The sequence below is a fragment of the Protomyctophum bolini genome (genome assembly GCF_963924005.1).
Source record: "Protomyctophum bolini genome assembly, chromosome: 10".
NCBI lineage: Eukaryota > Metazoa > Chordata > Actinopteri > Myctophiformes > Myctophidae > Protomyctophum > Protomyctophum bolini.
In genome coordinates, this window is record NC_137871.1 from 45,113,398 (window position 1) to 45,130,979 (window position 17,582).

Genomic DNA, 17,582 nt, shown 5'->3' on the forward strand with positions numbered 1-17,582 from the left:
TCTCCCTCTCTGTGTCTCCATGCCGTAGAGGAGACAGACAACAGGCCTGGGTGTCCCCTGTGTCTCCAGCAGGCTCGTGTAGAGACATGTCTTCCCTTTCAACTCTCCTCCTATACGCTGGGACCAACCCTTTCTCTCCGTCGCTGTGTGTGTGTGTGTGTGTGTGTGTGTGTGTGTGTGTGTGTGTGCGTGCGAGTAAACAACAGAAGCTTGAGGTCATACTCTGTCCGGCAACCACCTCCTCCCCTCCCCTCCCCTCCCCTGTCACTGGACCCTCTCCTCTCCTCTCCTCTAAACCCATCAGGGTCATTGATAAACTGCTCTCCTCCCCTCTCCTCCCCTCCCCTGTCACTGGACCCTCTCCTCTCCTCTAAACCCATCAGGGTCATTGATAAACTGCTCTCCTCCCCTCCCCTCCCCTCTCCTCTCCTGTCCTGTCCTGTCCTCTCCTCTCCTCCCTATTGATAAACTGCTCCCCTCCCCTCTCCCATAAACCCACCCAGAGTCATTGATAAACTGCTCTCCTCTCCTCTAAAGCTCTCAGAGACAATCTGAGACTGGCCAAACATCCCCTCAGTCTGGCGTCTAATCAGTAAATCTGCTCTGATTTTAAGGCCACTTTAACATTCAGGACGGGAACCCATTTAGGTGGTTCTTGTTGCTGTACTGTACTGTACTTTACTGTACATGCTGTTGTATCCATTGGCCTCAGTAATTGAATTGCATTTGTATAGCGCTTTACAACGGTTCATTCATTCATACGTTGGGAGGTGAAGCGGTGAACAGTCGACGCCAGCGTCCTCACTTCACACATTCACACACCGACGGTGGCGAGCTCACACCGACCGACTCACTGGAGGCAGGGTGGGGTTCAGTGTCTTTCCGTTGCTCTCCCCATGTCCCCCATATATGGGGACTAGGTTGGTCTCCCCTTGTCCCCCATATATGGGGACTAGGTTGGTCTCCCCTTGTCCCCCATATATGGGGACTAGGTTGGTCTCCCCTTGTCCCCCATATATGGGGACTAGGTTGCTCTCCCCTTGTCCCCCATATATGGGGACTAGGTTGTCTCCCCTTGTCCCCCATATAAGGGGACTAGGTTGGTCTCCCCTTGTCCCCAATATATGGGGACTAGGTTGGTCTCCCCTTGTCCCCCATGTATGGGGACTAGGTTGGTCTCCCCTTGTCCCCCATATATGGGGACTAGGTTGCTCTCCCCTTGTCCCCCATATATGGGGACTAGGTTGCTCTCCCCTTGTCCCCCATATATGGGGACTAGTTTGGTGGAGGGTGTGTAGAGCCCAGGATCACATTAGATGATTGACACAGGGGTGAAAAATGTGTTACAAAATCGTGGGATAAAAAAAAAAAAAAAAAAAAAAACAGAAGATGTTTTTTTTAGTTTTTACCACGATGGGTTTGAGGAAGTCCAGACTGCTGAGGAACAGACCCTCGGCCCGGTCCAGCCACACCGCGTTGGCTCTGCAGATGGTCTCCTGGACCTCCAGGGAGACCCGGGGGTCCGAGATGTTGACGAAGTCCTCCAGGCTGGACGACGGGCCCCCGGGGGTCCGGCCCCCGGGGGTCCGGCCCCCGGGACACATGTCTCTGAGGTGGACACCGATGCCTCTGGTCAGCACCTGGTGACCGGGAGATAAAGAGATGACATCTTCTGTTAACCCATTCTGACCTGAGATCAGATTCTAAAAAAATGTCTTCTAAATCCTGACAGTTCAAAAAAAAATAGCAGACCTACAAAGCTCGTAGCGCGCCACCGAGTGGCGCGCTACGAGCTTGTAGGTCTGCTATTTTTCAACAGCTAAAGTACACGAGTAAGACGCGCAAACGCGGGAAGCGAACGCAGCTCGTACATATTTGGGTTTTGGACGTATAGCTGCTTTGGGGACTCCTTATATGCAGTTGCCCCTTTTGTGCCCATATATGGAGCTGAGTGGACCTGGCCCCGTTTGTGCCCATATATGGAGCTGAGTGATTGCTGATGCAACACACTCCATATTTGGATAGCGGGACAGACACACGGACAGACAGACACACACACAGACAGACAGACATGATCTGCTAGGTCTCATAGTAAGTGCTCACTGCGTTCGCAAACATAATGCTGGTTAAAACACTCAGAATGTGTTAATTCGCAGGGAGAAAAACAAAGCAGGGGATGATAAAGAGTTGTGTGATAACTTCCTGATAAGGTCCAACATGTGACTCATTATCTGTCAGCCCGTTATCTCCATTAGCCTCATCACTGTATGGGTCAAAGGTCAGGGTCAAAGGTCAGGCCCTGTTTGTTACCCAAGCAAAAAAAAAAAAAAAAAAAAAAAGAAAGTAAAAAAAATCTCACGAAGACTGAAAATGTTGGTTTAGGACTTCAGGCCATAAAGTCCTTATCGGTGACATGAGGTGAAACCGCGTATAGAGCGTCGCAGTCCCGCCATCTAGTCGACAGACCCGGAAAATAAATCCCCGTTCATATTTTCCCCTCATAGACTTTTCAGAAAGTATTTATTTAAAGACGTTTATACGCCGCTGGACAAAGACAACTCTCGTCGTGACAAATCATGACAATGTTTTGGGCCAAACAAAGAATTAGAAAGTAGAAAAAAAAACGCTTTTTTTTGTTGTTTTTCTTCTTTGTAATTATTTGTTTGGTCCAAAATATTGTGGCGTCGTCATGAAAGGGGGTGGGGACTGGGCCTGGCCTCGTCATGAAAGGGGGCGGGACTGGGCCTGGCGTCGTCATGAAAGGGGGCGGGGACTGGGCCTGGCCTCGTCATGAAAGGGGGCGGGGACTGGGCCTGGCCTCGTCATGAAAGGGGGCGGGGACTGGGCCTGGCCTCGTCATGAAAGGGGGCGGGGACTGGGCCTGGCCTCGTCATGAAAGGGGGCGGGACACGGGCCAGTTTTTCGCCAGATTTTCGTCGATCAAAGCTCAAATACTTCGGTGTTATGCCTAGATAGGATGAATAGATTAATCTAAGTGTGTCAGCTTCCAGGACCTGCCCCACTGCATGCTGGGTAATGTAGTTTAATATATTAGAAACGCTCTTCCTCTCCAGGTCTATGTCAGCTTCCAGGACAAGCCCCAATGCATGCTGGGTAATGTAGTTTAATATAAACGCTCAACCTCTCCAGGTCTATGTCAGCTTCCAGGACAAGCCCCAATGCATGCTGGGTAATGTAGTTTAATATAAAAGCTCAACCTCTCCAGGTCTATGTCAGCTTCCAGGACAAGCCCCAATGCATGCTGGGTAATGTAGTTTAATATAAACGCTCACCCTCTCCAGGTCTATGTCAGCTTCCAGGACAAGCCCCACTGCATGCTGGGACATGGAGGCGTTGTGCAGCAGGAAGGAGGTGAAGGACTCCTGGTCCAGGAGGAAGTCTTTTACTTTGAAACCTGGAGAAAGAAACAGATAAAAAAAGGTATCATGTGTTTAATTAACCACGTTTAACTTGAAACAAAACAGTCAGTTTCCACGTCAGTGGTTCTCAAACATGTTCACACTGCTAAGGACCCCCAAAATTATAATTATGTAATTGTCTTTTCTACTTTCTAATTCTTTGTTTGGCCCAAAACATTGTGTTTATGGTCATGATTTGTCACGAGAACAGTTTGTCAGTTTGTCCGCGGCGTTTGTCCGCGGCGTAAACGTCTTTAAATAAGTACTTTCTGAAAAGCCTATGAGGAAAATGAACAGGCGATAATCTATAGACACATCTATATAGCTACACTACATCACACACATTATAATAAGAACAGCTACTTACATTATTGGTATTATACCCTGTAGCCTAGAAGCCATTTGCTATGAGAGATGAAGAAGAGAAGAAGAAGAAATGCGTTCTGGTAAATCAAGTTTACCAAGGGTAACTGGACTAAGCATCAGATACTTGTTTACAGCCAGGCCCACATGGAGCATTTCATGGTAGAGGTTCAATGCCTTGTCCAAGGGCACTTCAACGGTGGTAATTTTAACGTGTCGGATCGCTGATTCGAACTGGCGACCTTCCGGTATCTAGACCGCTCCGCAATCCACTCGGCCACCGCTGCCTCAATGCTATTTTTATTCATGGAGCGCCAAAAAAAAACCCCATTTGAAAATAGAACATTTAAATTCCAACAGCCGTCTCTCTCAGCAGAAATGTGTAAATGGCTACACAACCCCTGGTTTTATGCAGACCTGCTTTTTTTTATTGAAGCGATGAACAAAAATACGAGTGAATAAATAACAATAACGAATACTGGGTTTTCATACAGTAGAAACATGGGTTGGGGTTCAAGTGGTTAAAATGAAAAAGGCGTGTTTTAGGTTGCCCTGAAACCCCCCCCCCCCCCCCCCCCTCTCTCTCTCTCTCTCTCTCTCTGGATTAAATTTCTTTGCCATTCAGAGCCATGCCGTGTGGTTAATTACACACAGACGCTCATGTGCTCGCTTGTTCCTAGGAGGTGTGTGTGTGTGTGTGTGTGTGTGTGTTTGCGTGTGTGTGTGTGTGTGTGTGTGTGCGTGTGTGTGTGTGTGTGCGTGTGCATGCTTGTCCCAGGAGTTTTCCACTGAGGCGGAGCCTGCAGTGTGTGGTGGGGGAAAAAAAGTACTTCACATACATACATAAAAAGTATGAAAACAGAACTAAACTGATTTAGCTTGAGATCCACTCACATAGAAACTGATTTAGCTTGAGATCCACTCACATAGAAACTGATTTAGCTTGAGATCCACTCACATAGAAACTGATTTAGTTTGAGATCCACTCACATAGAAACTGATTTAGTTTGAGATCCACTCACATAGAAACTGATTTAGCTTGAGATCCACTCACATAGAAACTGATTTAGTTTGAGATCCACTCACATAGAAACTGATTTAGTTTGAGATCCACTCACATAGAAACTGATTTAGTTTGAGATCCACTCACATAGAAACTGATTCAGCTTGAGATCCACTCACATAGAAACTGATTTAGTTTGAGATCCACTCACATAGAAACTGATTTAGTTTGAGATCCACTCACATAGAAACTGATTTAGTTTGAGATCCACTCACATAGAAACTGATTCAGCTTGAGATCCACTCACATAGAAACTGATTCAGCTTGAGATCGACTCACATAGAAACTGATTTAGTTTGAGATCCACTCACATAGAAACTGATTTAGCTTGAGATCCACTCACATAGAAACTGATTTAGTTTGAGATCCACTCACATAGAAACTGATTTAGCTTGAGATCCACTCACATAGAAACTGATTTAGTTTGAGATCCGCTCACATAGAAACTGATTTAGTTTGAGATCCACTCACATAGAAACTGATTTAGCTTGAGATCCACTCACATAGAAACTGATTCAGCTTGAGATCCACTCACATAGAAACTGATTTAGCTTGAGATCCACTCACATAGAAACTGATTTAGCTTGAGATCCTCTCACATAGAAACTGATTTAGTTTTAGATCCACTCACATAGAAACTGATTTAGTTTGAGATCCACTCACATAGAAACTGATTTAGTTTGAGATCCACTCACATAGAAACTGATTTAGTTTGAGATCCACTCACATAGAAACTGATTTAGCTTGAGATCCACTCACATAGAAACTGATTTAGTTTGAGATCCACTCACATAGAAACTGATTTAGTTTGAGATCCACTCACATAGAAACTGATTTAGCTTGAGATCCTCTCACATAGAAACTGATTTAGTTTGAGATCCACTCACATAGAAACTGATTTAGTTTGAGATCCACTCACATAGAAACTGATTTAGCTTGAGATCCACTCACATAGAAACTGATTTAGCTTGAGATCCACTCACATAGAAACTGATTTAGTTTGAGATCCACTCACATAGAAACTGATTTAGCTTGAGATCCACTCACATAGAAACTGATTTAGTTTGAGATCCACTCACATAGAAACTGATTTAGTTTGAGATCCGCTCACATAGAAACTGATTTAGCTTGAGATCCACTCACATAGAAACTGATTTAGCTTGAGATCCACTCACATAGAAACTGATTTAGTTTGAGATCCACTCACATAGAAACTGATTTAGCTTGAAATCCACTCACATAGAAACTGATTCAGCTTGAGATCCACTCACATAGAAACTGATTTAGCTTGAGATCCACTCACATAGAAACTGATTTAGCTTGAGATCCTCTCACATAGAAACTGATTTAGTTTTAGATCCACTCACATAGAAACTGATTTAGTTTGAGATCCACTCACATAGAAACTGATTTAGTTTGAGATCCACTCACATAGAAACTGATTTAGTTTGAGATCCACTCACATAGAAACTGATTTAGTTTGAGATCCACTCACATAGAAACTGATTTAGCTTGAGATCCACTCACATAGAAACTGATTTAGTTTGAGATCCACTCACATAGAAACTGATTTAGTTTGAGATCCACTCACATAGAAACTGATTTAGCTTGAGATCCTCTCACATAGAAACTGATTTAGTTTGAGATCCACTCACATAGAAACTGATTTAGTTTGAGATCCACTCACATAGAAACTGATTTAGCTTGAGATCCACTCACATAGAAACTGATTTAGCTTGAGATCCACTCACATAGAAACTGATTTAGTTTGAGATCCACTCACATAGAAACTGATTTAGCTTGAGATCCACTCACATAGAAACTGATTTAGTTTGAGATCCACTCACATAGAAACTGATTTAGTTTGAGATCCGCTCACATAGAAACTGATTTAGCTTGAGATCCACTCACATAGAAACTGATTTAGCTTGAGATCCACTCACATAGAAACTGATTTAGTTTGAGATCCACTCACATAGAAACTGATTTAGTTTGAGATCCACTCACATAGAAACTGATTTAGCTTGAGATCCACTCACATAGAAACTGATTTAGCTTGAGATCCACTCACATAGAAACTGATTTAGTTTGAGATCCACTCACATAAAAACTGATTTAGTTTGAGATCCACTCACATAGAAACTGATTTAGTTTGAGATCCGCTCACATAGAAACTGATTTAGTTTGAGATCCACTCGCATAGAAACTGATTTAGTTTGAGATCCACTCACATAGAAACTGATTTAGCTTGAGATCCACTCACATAGAAACTGATTCAGCTTGAGATCCACTCACATAGAAACTGATTTAGCTTGAGATCCACTCACATAGAAACTGATTTAGCTTGAAATCCACTCACATAGAAACTGATTCAGCTTGAGATCCACTCACATAGAAACTGATTTAGCTTGAGATCCACTCACATAGAAACTGATTTAGCTTGAGATCCTCTCACATAGAAACTGATTTAGTTTTAGATCCACTCACATAGAAACTGATTTAGCTTGAGATCCACTCACATAGAAACTGATTTAGTTTGAGATCCACTCACATAGAAACTGATTTAGTTTGAGATCCACTCACATAGAAACTGATTTAGTTTGAGATCCACTCACATAGAAACTGATTTAGCTTGAGATCCACTCACATAGAAACTGATTTAGTTTGAGATCCACTCACATAGAAACTGATTTAGTTTGAGATCCACTCACATAGAAACTGATTTAGCTTGAGATCCTCTCACATAGAAACTGATTTAGTTTGAGATCCACTCACATAGAAACTGATTTAGTTTGAGATCCACTCACATAGAAACTGATTTAGCTTGAGATCCACTCACATAGAAACTGATTTAGCTTGAGATCCACTCACATAGAAACTGATTTAGTTTGAGATCCACTCACATAGAAACTGATTTAGCTTGAGATCCACTCACATAGAAACTGATTTAGTTTGAGATCCACTCACATAGAAACTGATTTAGTTTGAGATCCGCTCACATAGAAACTGATTTAGCTTGAGATCCACTCACATAGAAACTGATTTAGCTTGAGATCCACTCACATAGAAACTGATTTAGTTTGAGATCCACTCACATAGAAACTGATTTAGTTTGAGATCCACTCACATAGAAACTGATTTAGCTTGAGATCCACTCACATAGAAACTGATTTAGCTTGAGATCCACTCACATAGAAACTGATTTAGTTTGAGATCCACTCACATAAAAACTGATTTAGTTTGAGATCCACTCACATAGAAACTGATTTAGTTTGAGATCCGCTCACATAGAAACTGATTTAGTTTGAGATCCACTCGCATAGAAACTGATTTAGTTTGAGATCCACTCACATAGAAACTGATTTAGCTTGAGATCCACTCACATAGAAACTGATTCAGCTTGAGATCCACTCACATAGAAACTGATTTAGCTTGAGATCCACTCACATAGAAACTGATTTAGCTTGAGATCCTCTCACATAGAAACTGATTTAGTTTTAGATCCACTCACATAGAAACTGATTTAGTTTGAGATCCACTCACATAGAAACTGATTTAGTTTGAGATCCACTCACATAGAAACTGATTTAGTTTGAGATCCACTCACATAGAAACTGATTTAGCTTGAGATCCACTCACATAGAAACTGATTTAGTTTGAGATCCACTCACATAGAAACTGATTTAGTTTGAGATCCGCTCACATAGAAACTGATTTAGCTTGAGATCCACTCACATAGAAACTGATTTAGCTTGAGATCCACTCACATAGAAACTGATTTAGTTTGAGATCCACTCACATAGAAACTGATTTAGTTTGAGATCCACTCACATAGAAACTGATTTAGCTTGAGATCCACTCACATAGAAACTGATTTAGCTTGAGATCCACTCACATAGAAACTGATTTAGTTTGAGATCCACTCACATAGAAACTGATTTAGTTTGAGATCCACTCACATAGAAACTGATTTAGTTTGAGATCCACTCACATAGAAACTGATTTAGTTTGAGATCCACTCACATAGAAACTGATTTAGCTTGAGATCCACTCACATAGAAACTGATTTAGTTTGAGATCCACTCACATAGAAACTGATTTAGTTTGAGATCCACTCACATAGAAACTGATTTAGCTTGAGATCCTCTCACATAGAAACTGATTTAGTTTGAGATCCACTCACATAGAAACTGATTTAGTTTGAGATCCACTCACATAGAAACTGATTTAGCTTGAGATCCACTCACATAGAAACTGATTTAGCTTGAGATCCACTCACATAGAAACTGATTTAGTTTGAGATCCACTCACATAGAAACTGATTTAGCTTGAGATCCACTCACATAGAAACTGATTTAGTTTGAGATCCACTCACATAGAAACTGATTTAGTTTGAGATCCGCTCACATAGAAACTGATTTAGCTTGAGATCCACTCACATAGAAACTGATTTAGCTTGAGATCCACTCACATAGAAACTGATTTAGTTTGAGATCCACTCACATAGAAACTGATTTAGCTTGAAATCCACTCACATAGAAACTGATTCAGCTTGAGATCCACTCACATAGAAACTGATTTAGCTTGAGATCCACTCACATAGAAACTGATTTAGTTTGAGATCCACTCACATAGAAACTGATTTAGCTTGAAATCCACTCACATAGAAACTGATTTAGCTTGAGATCCACTCACATAGAAACTGATTTAGTTTAAGATCCACTCACATAGAAACTGATTTAGTTTAAGATCCACTCACATAGAAACTGATTTAAACCACTGACGTAGAAACTAGTAGTCAGGATTTAGAAGACATTTACAGAATCTGGTCTCAGGTCTAAAAACACCCCCCCCCCCCCTCCACCCCCCCCCCCCCCCCCCACACACACACACATTGTAAACACAAGAAACTCCACTCTAGGATAATTTGGAGAGAGAGAGAGAGAGAGAGAGAGTGAGCTCTATTCTATTCTCTCCCGACCTTTCTGTGTGTGTGTGTGTGTGTGTGTGTGTGTGTGTGTGTGTGTGTGTGTGTGTGTGTGTGTGTGTGTGGTTTTGGGAGAAGCGTGTCTGAACATGTTGGACTCTAAAGGGTGCAGCGGGACAGGCCGACACAGAGGGGGGGAGGGGGGGGACATTCTTGGCCGAAACCGAATATCCAAATATGATTAATATTATACTATATTCTTTTCTAGTGATGCACCGAATATTCGGCCCATTCGGTTTCGGCACCGAATAGGCAGAAAATATGTCACCGAATAGTGTATGCAGTTAATGCATTCAAACGAGCTGAATAAATGTTTTATGGACCCTCCGACCCATAATAGTGATTATTATTTAAGTTAAGTTTTGCCATTATTTAGCCATAAATCAGGTCACTTTAAGGTACGGCCATGACAGCAATGGTAGGAAAAAAAGATATATAATATTAATCATATTCGGATATTCGGGATTCGGTTTTCGGCCAACAGTTTCCTATATTCGGTATTCGGTTTCGGCCAAGAATTTCCCTTTCGGTGCATCCCTATTCTTTTCCTATACCATATTGCCGTCATGGCCGTACATTTAAAGCCACCTGATTTATGGCAAAATAAATAAATGGTTATGGCAAAACTTAACTTAAATAACCATCACCGTTATGGGTCCATAAAACATTTATTCAGCTCATTAATTATACACTATTCGGGGGATGTGTTTTCTGCGAAGAGGTCGAAAATGCATTTTTTTGCCATTTTCTCTCATGCCGAACATTTTCTGCGGCCGAATATTTGGTGCATCACTAAGGAATACATTGATATAATATAAACGGAAGGAGAATAAAAATGAAGATGAAAGAACTAGAGCTAGGGTACAGCACTGAGACAAACTATAGAGCTAGGGTACAGCACTGAGACAGGACTAGGGCTAGGGTACAGCACTGACACAGAACTAGAGCATAGACATCCCTTTTACCCGTCTGTAAAGCTTGTACACACACACACACACACACACACACACACACACACACACACACACACACACACACACACACACACACACACACTAATGACCTCTGCCTTCCTCAGTCTCCATGGGGGGGGGGGGGAGGGGGTCAAATCCCTTTCCTGGGTGAACAATTTTTTTTGAAGAAAGTTTAATGTGAAGTGTGTGTGTGTGTGTGTGTGTGTGTGTGTGTCTGCGTGTGTGCATGCACAGGTCTCTCTGTGTGTATGTGTGTGTGTGTCTCTTGCTGTGTGTGTGTGTGTTTCTGAGTGTGCGTGCGTGTGTGCGTGCGTGCGTCTCTGTGTGTATGTGTGTGTGTGTGTCTCTTGCTGTGTGTGTGTGTGTGTGTTTCTGAGTGTGCGTGCGTGTGTCTCTGTGTGAATGTGTGTGTGTGTGTCTCTTGCTGTGTGTGTGTGTGTGTGTGTGTGTTTCTGAGTGTGCGTGCGTGTGTGTGTGCGTGCGTGCGTCTCAGTGCTTCTCTCAGTGCGTGCGTGTGTGCATGCGTGCTTCTCTCAGTGTGTGCGTGTGTGTGTGTGTGTGTGTGTGTGTGTGTGTGTGTGTGTGTGTGTGTGTGTGTGTGTGTGTGCGTGCACTCAGCAGGGCAGCAGACAGCCAGTGTGTCTCATTAGCCAATAGGACGGTCCATTAGCTTCACGCCGTTTCCCAAACTGTGGCTGGGGACCCGTCTGGGGGTCGCGGGACAGTTTGTTTTGGGTCCAGAATCCAACATTGATTTGAGTAAAAGTATCCTCTTTATCGTAGTACGCCCAGTACGGGTTAAAGGAACGTTTATGGCAAAATAGCAAGATCTACAAGCTCACAACGCGTCGAGCTTGTAGATCTGCTATTTTCGGCATGCAAACCCAAGTGTAAAACGACTCATGGAATGACTGTGATAAGGTCTAATCAGCTAAGATGACGTTCAATTAAACCCAGATAAACACCTGCTTATCGAATGACTGTGAGTCAATGACAACAAGTGGGTAAAGTGTCAAAGTGACCTGTGACTCTCTCTCTCCTCTGTACTGGTGTGAGGGAAGTGGAACGGAGCCAGTATAGTCCGTGCACATTATAGGGACAAAGTCATGTGTGCGCGCGCTTATGCGATCTACAAGTCAAGCTCACGCGCATGACGTGTGACACATAAGCTTGTAGATCTGCTAGTTTTGCTTTAACCCATTCTGAACGGGAACCCATTTTGGCATCATGTTATGCTTTAGCTATTGAAAAATAGAAAGAACGACTGACATAGAAACGTAGCTTTTTCAGAAAACTGTCAGGATGTAGAAGACGTTTTTAGAATCTGATCTCAGGTCAGAATGGGTTAAGGTCCGCCACCCCCCCCCCCCCCCCGGTACCCTTCAAGTCCCCTCCGGTGCCCTAGGGTTCAAGTGGTTAAATCAGTTCAAGAAGACATTATTGTGAATATTAAAAAAGGGGACCAGAGATAACGAGGACACAGCGTGAAGGAAAGGAGGGGAGGGGTCTCTGACCCGCAGCCTCTAGAAACCAGTTCCAACACGTCAGAGTACAGTTTGTCCAGCTGCAGGGTCAGGGGGGGGGGGACGGGGGGACGGGGGGGGCGACGGGGGGGGGGGGCAGGGCCGCTGCAGTCGCACTGAGGGGACGGACGCTATGCTACGCTACGCTACGGCCGGCCTCGAACCCGCTCACACCCAGCAGAGAGGGAGGGAGGGAGGGAGGGAGCCTAGCGGAGAAGGCAGGGGCGTGAAGAGAGAGCTTGTAGATCTGATATTCTCGGGGCGCAACGCAGAACTCTGTAGCTAGTGGAGATGCAGGAGTTTAACGACATGGATTCAGAAACACTAAACACTGAGTTCAATTTCAGGAGACTTCGGGGAAAAAAGCTATTCTCCCGATTGCTGCCTTCCTGGAGGCAGCAATCGGGAGAATAGCTTTTTTCCCGAAGTCGGAGCAACGCGCTCTTTCTACAAAGTAGCTATTAGTAACTAAAGTTACTAAAGTTATAAACTATTCATCCATTCATTCAAATAAACTATTAATTCACGTTTATCGAGTAATCGTAGTGGAGTAAAAGTACAATATTCTGCCTCTATATGATCTAGTGGCGTAGAGGTAAAACTATACTAGAAATTAGAAGTGCCATTTTACTAAAGTACAGTACTGTGTACGACACAGGGTACTTTCACACCACTGTGGTGTCTTCAGGCACACCCAGAGACTGTAAACAATATGGACAAAGCGTTCCCCGGGTCTAACATGGACGTAAAATGAAGCCTGTAATTCCTTTGCACTGTAAGTCGCCATCTTTCTAGATCCGTTTTGGGCCCAGCTGGCCATTGGCTGGCTCCGTTTGGGCACAGCTGGCCATTGGCTGGCTCCGTTTGGGCAGACAACGAGGCGGGACTTCCCCCCCTTACTCTTCGTTGGTTTTTTATTTTGACTGAACGGGGGGGTGGATCCCGATCATAGACTGTAACGGTAGCCACGCCCCTCAGAACATACGCGACTTTATGGTCATTTTTTAAATAAATGGGACCATAATTTTCCAAAAAGAATATTATGACATTAGAAATGAGACTTTAAACCAGTGAACATGTTTATTAAGGTAATACCATAGACTGTAAAAAATATGGACAAAGCGTTCCCCGGGTCTAACGTGAACGTAAAATGAAGCCCGTCAGTCCTTGCAACGGATCTTTCTAGATCCGTTTTGGCCCAGTTCAGGCCAGCTGGCCCAGACAACGAGGCGGGACTTCCCCCCCTTCTTCTCCGTTGGTTTTTATTTTGACTCGAGTGGGTGGGGGATCCCGTTCATAGACTGTAACGGTAGCCACGCCCCTCAGAACATGCGCGACTTTATGGTCATTTTTTTAATAAATGGGACCATAATTTTCCAAAAATAATATTATGACATTAGAAATGAGACTTTAAACTAGTGACTGGAAGCAAAAAGGATTCATGACCATGTTTACTAAGGTAATACAGTCTAGGTGAAGTTGGGCCCAAATACATGGACTTCTATGGGACTATGGGTTTTTTTGAGCCCAATGAGAGCGCCACAACAGGCCATTATATGAACTTTCATTTCCTTAGTGGCTTCACAAAATATCCGTCTGACTGCCCCCCTGGGTAATACAGTCTAGGTGAAGTTGGGCCCAAATACATGGACTTCTATGGGGCTATGGGTTTTTTCTGGGTCCAATGACAGCGCCACAACAGGCCATTATATGAACTTTCAGGAAGTCCCGATTTCCTTAGTGGCTTCACGAAATATCTGTCTTGACTGCCTCCCTGGTCTCACCAGATAAACACAGGGAACTTTCACACCACTGTGGTCTCGTCAGGCTCACCAGATAAACTTCAGCCCAGTAAAGTAAAGGTCAGACAAGTCACAGCGTGCAGCAAACGATTAGCAGACAACCAACCTTCACACACACACCTGAGCAGACAACCAACCTTCACACACACACACACACACACACACACACACACCTGAGCCTGTCTCTGCCCGCGCAATACACACACACACACACACACACACACTGCTCCCCCGCAATACACACTAGACTACACCAGTAAGACGCGCAAACGCGGGAAGCGAACGCAGCTGAGACCCTGCAGATCATGTCTGTCTGTCTGTCTGTCTGTCCCGCTGTTACTGTATATGTGGACCTGGCCCCTTTTGTGCCCATATATGGAGCTGAGTGGACCTGGCCCCTTTTGTGCCCATATATGGAGCTGAGTGATTGCTGATGCAACACACTCCATATTTGGATAGCGGGACAGACACACGGACACACGGACAGACAGACATGATCTGCTAGGTCTCATAGTAAGTGCTCACTGCATTCGCAACTACCCAGAGAGTGGTGCGAACAGCGCAGCGCATCGTGGGAGGGGAGCTTTCCCCGACCGACTCCAGGAAATACACGAGAGACGTTTGTGTGGCTCTAAAGGCTGAGAACATTATCAGGGACATCCGTCACCCCCTCCAGCCCATAGCCTGTTCAGACCACTTCCGTCACCCCCTCCAGCCCATAGCCTGTTCAGACCACTGCCGTCGCCCCCTCCAGCCCATAGCCTGTTCAAACCACTGCCGTCACCCCCTCCAGCCCATAGCCTGTTCAAACCACTGCCGTCACCCCCTCCAGCCCATAGCCTGTTCAAACCACTGCCGTCACCCCCTCCAGCCCATAGCCTGTTCAGACCACTGCCGCGCCCACAGCCGGGCAAACGTCAAGGGCAGCACCTCCAGACTCTGGAACAGTTTCTACTTGTCCACAATTAGACTGCTGGTACATTGTACCATGTAGTTTAGTCATGTACTAATAATTATGCACTTTCTTTCTTCTTTTTAACCCATTCTGACCTGAGATCAGATTCATACGCGGTTTCCACTGGACACACTGGTCCGATTAACCCATTCTGACCCGAGATCAGATTCTAAAAAATGTCAGTCGTTCTTTGATTTTTTCAAAAATAGCAGACCTACAAGCTCGTAGCGCGCCACTCGGTGGCGCGCTATGAGCTTGTAGATCTGCTATTTTTCAATAGCTAAAGCATAACATGATGCTAACACCAAAATGGGTTCCCGGTCAGAATGGGTTAACTGCAATGATGAGCCTGCACAAACTGCATTTTACTTGTAATGTTTCATTTAATTTCATTTAATTTCATATTTATTCATTTCATTTCAGTTTCATGGTTTTACATGATTATTATTCATTTTACATATTCCATATCAGAAAAGAAAAGGAGCTGGAAGAAGATAAATCTTATTTATACCTGCCCCTTAATGTGATGTGACAATAACGTTTGACTGTATTGTGATGTACTGTGCTGTGCTGTACTGTGCTGTGCTGTGCTGTGCTGTGCTGTGCTGTACTGTACTGTACTGTACTGTACTGTACTGTACTGTACTGTACTGTGCTGTGCTGTACTGTACTGTACTGTGCTGTGCTGTGCTGTGCTGTGCTGTACTGTACTGTACTGTACTGTACTCTGGACTGGACTCTGGACTGGACTCAACTTTCTGCATGGCTGAGCACAGATAAAGACGTCGCTCCAATTCTCCTGATCCACACTCACACACCGCGTGGGGCAAGGAATGGGGGGGGGGGGGGTGTGGAGGGCGGGGGGGGGGGGCGTGGGGGGGGGCGGGGGGGCCGCGGTTGTTCCCTTTCTCCTCGGGGGGGCGTGGGGGGGGGCGGGGGGGCCGCGGTTGTTCCCTTTCTCCTCTACCTGCTCAGACATGTTTCTGTCGCTGCTGCCTTCAAAGGACAGCCAACGGCACCACTTATTCATGGAGGAGGTGGAGGAGGGCTGAGAGAGACAGACAGCTGAGAGAGAGACAGCGTAGGACAGACAGACAGTAGGACAGCTGAGAGGGAGACAGTAGGACAGCTGAGAGACAGACAGCGTAGGAGAGACAGACAGTAGGACAGCTGAGAGGGAGACAGCGTAGGAGAGACAGACAGTAGGACAGCTGAGCTGAGTGACTGACTGCTGTCGTGAACGATACAGAGACACCTCCCCGACAATATCGCAGAGACAGCTTGTTTATTTTTTGCACCACAATTCTTACATGAGACGTTTCTAAGATGACTCAATGTTATTCTCCACGGAGAAACCAGGGGATGTTGTCTATAAATGTGACCAGATTTGACAGAGCCTGCCATCGAGCAACCTCCAGTTTTTCACCAAAGGATAAAAACTATTTTTTCCCCAAAATGAGTTAATATCACAAACAGACTCTTCACAAACTACAGCATGTCTGAAATAAGTGTCGGAGCTGAAATTGACATGTAAATATGAAATAAATGCTTAAACATGTAGCTAGGTGTAATGTTAGAGTCCACAGAAGTGAACCTGTCAAGCCTGTTTTCTGCAAGACATTACTCTATAGAGCACCGAAGTCTGACGTCACTTTCAGTAGAGGGCGTCAGTCCACAGGTTCATGTATTTGTTTAGTTGCATTGAAATCCCCATTGAGGCGATTTTAGATCGCCTCATATAACAACTGTGTTTGAAAAAATAAACATGTCACCCCGGCCGCTTCACTCATATGGATATGAAGAATCAACTGACTGAGATAAAACGCTAATGTTACTGCTGCTGAATTAGTTAGATTGTCGCTAGAAGCAGACTGTATCATTATATGAGTGACTGACTGTTGAAAACGATACAGAAACACCTCCCTGACAATAACGCCGAGACAGCTTGTTTATTTTTGGACGCTTATAGTAGACGATGTTAAGATCACCCCATGTTGTTCTCCATAGAGAAATTACTTCCGCGAACCAGGGGAATCGTCGGGATGAGCGAGTTACGTCAGGACTTCGGTGCTCTATAAGCCATATCTCCAAAACTGGTGGGTCAAACTGAACAACCAAGGGAATCATCCTGCTTTCATATGACATGAAAATAACTAAGCTCCAGACCTCCCAAAAAAAAAAGCAACTGATCTGTTGACATGACAATGTGACAATGTGACTGTACACAATGTGACTGTACACAATGTGACATACCTGAGCTGTTAGCATGTAGCTGTTAGCATGTAGCTGTTAGAGAGTCATACCTGAGCTGTTAGCGTGTAGCTGTTAGCATGTAGCTGTTAGCATGTAGCTGTTAGAGAGTCATACCTGAGCTGTTAGCGCGTTGCTGTTAGCATGTAGCTGTTAGCATGTAGCTGTTAGAGAGTCATACCTGAGCTGTTAGCGCGTAGCTGTTAGCATGTAGCTGTTAGAGAGTCATACCTGAGCTGTTAGCGC

At 44.4% G+C, this 17,582-nt stretch overlaps 1 protein-coding gene across 1 annotated transcript in view; it reads right to left on the reverse strand.

Annotated features, from left to right (window-relative positions):
* The window catches only part of LOC308322928 (phospholipid-transporting ATPase ABCA1-like), a 130,525-nt gene that overhangs the window by 85,873 nt on the left and 27,070 nt on the right, over nt 1-17,582 (reverse strand). Inside the window, exons 6-7 of the mRNA XM_080774419.1 lie at nt 3,294-3,415; nt 1,410-1,640 (exon numbers count right to left, since the gene is read on the reverse strand). Coding sequence (XP_080630545.1) covers nt 1,410-1,640; nt 3,294-3,415 — 353 coding nt within the window. The remainder of the gene's footprint in view (nt 1-1,409; nt 1,641-3,293; nt 3,416-17,582) is intronic.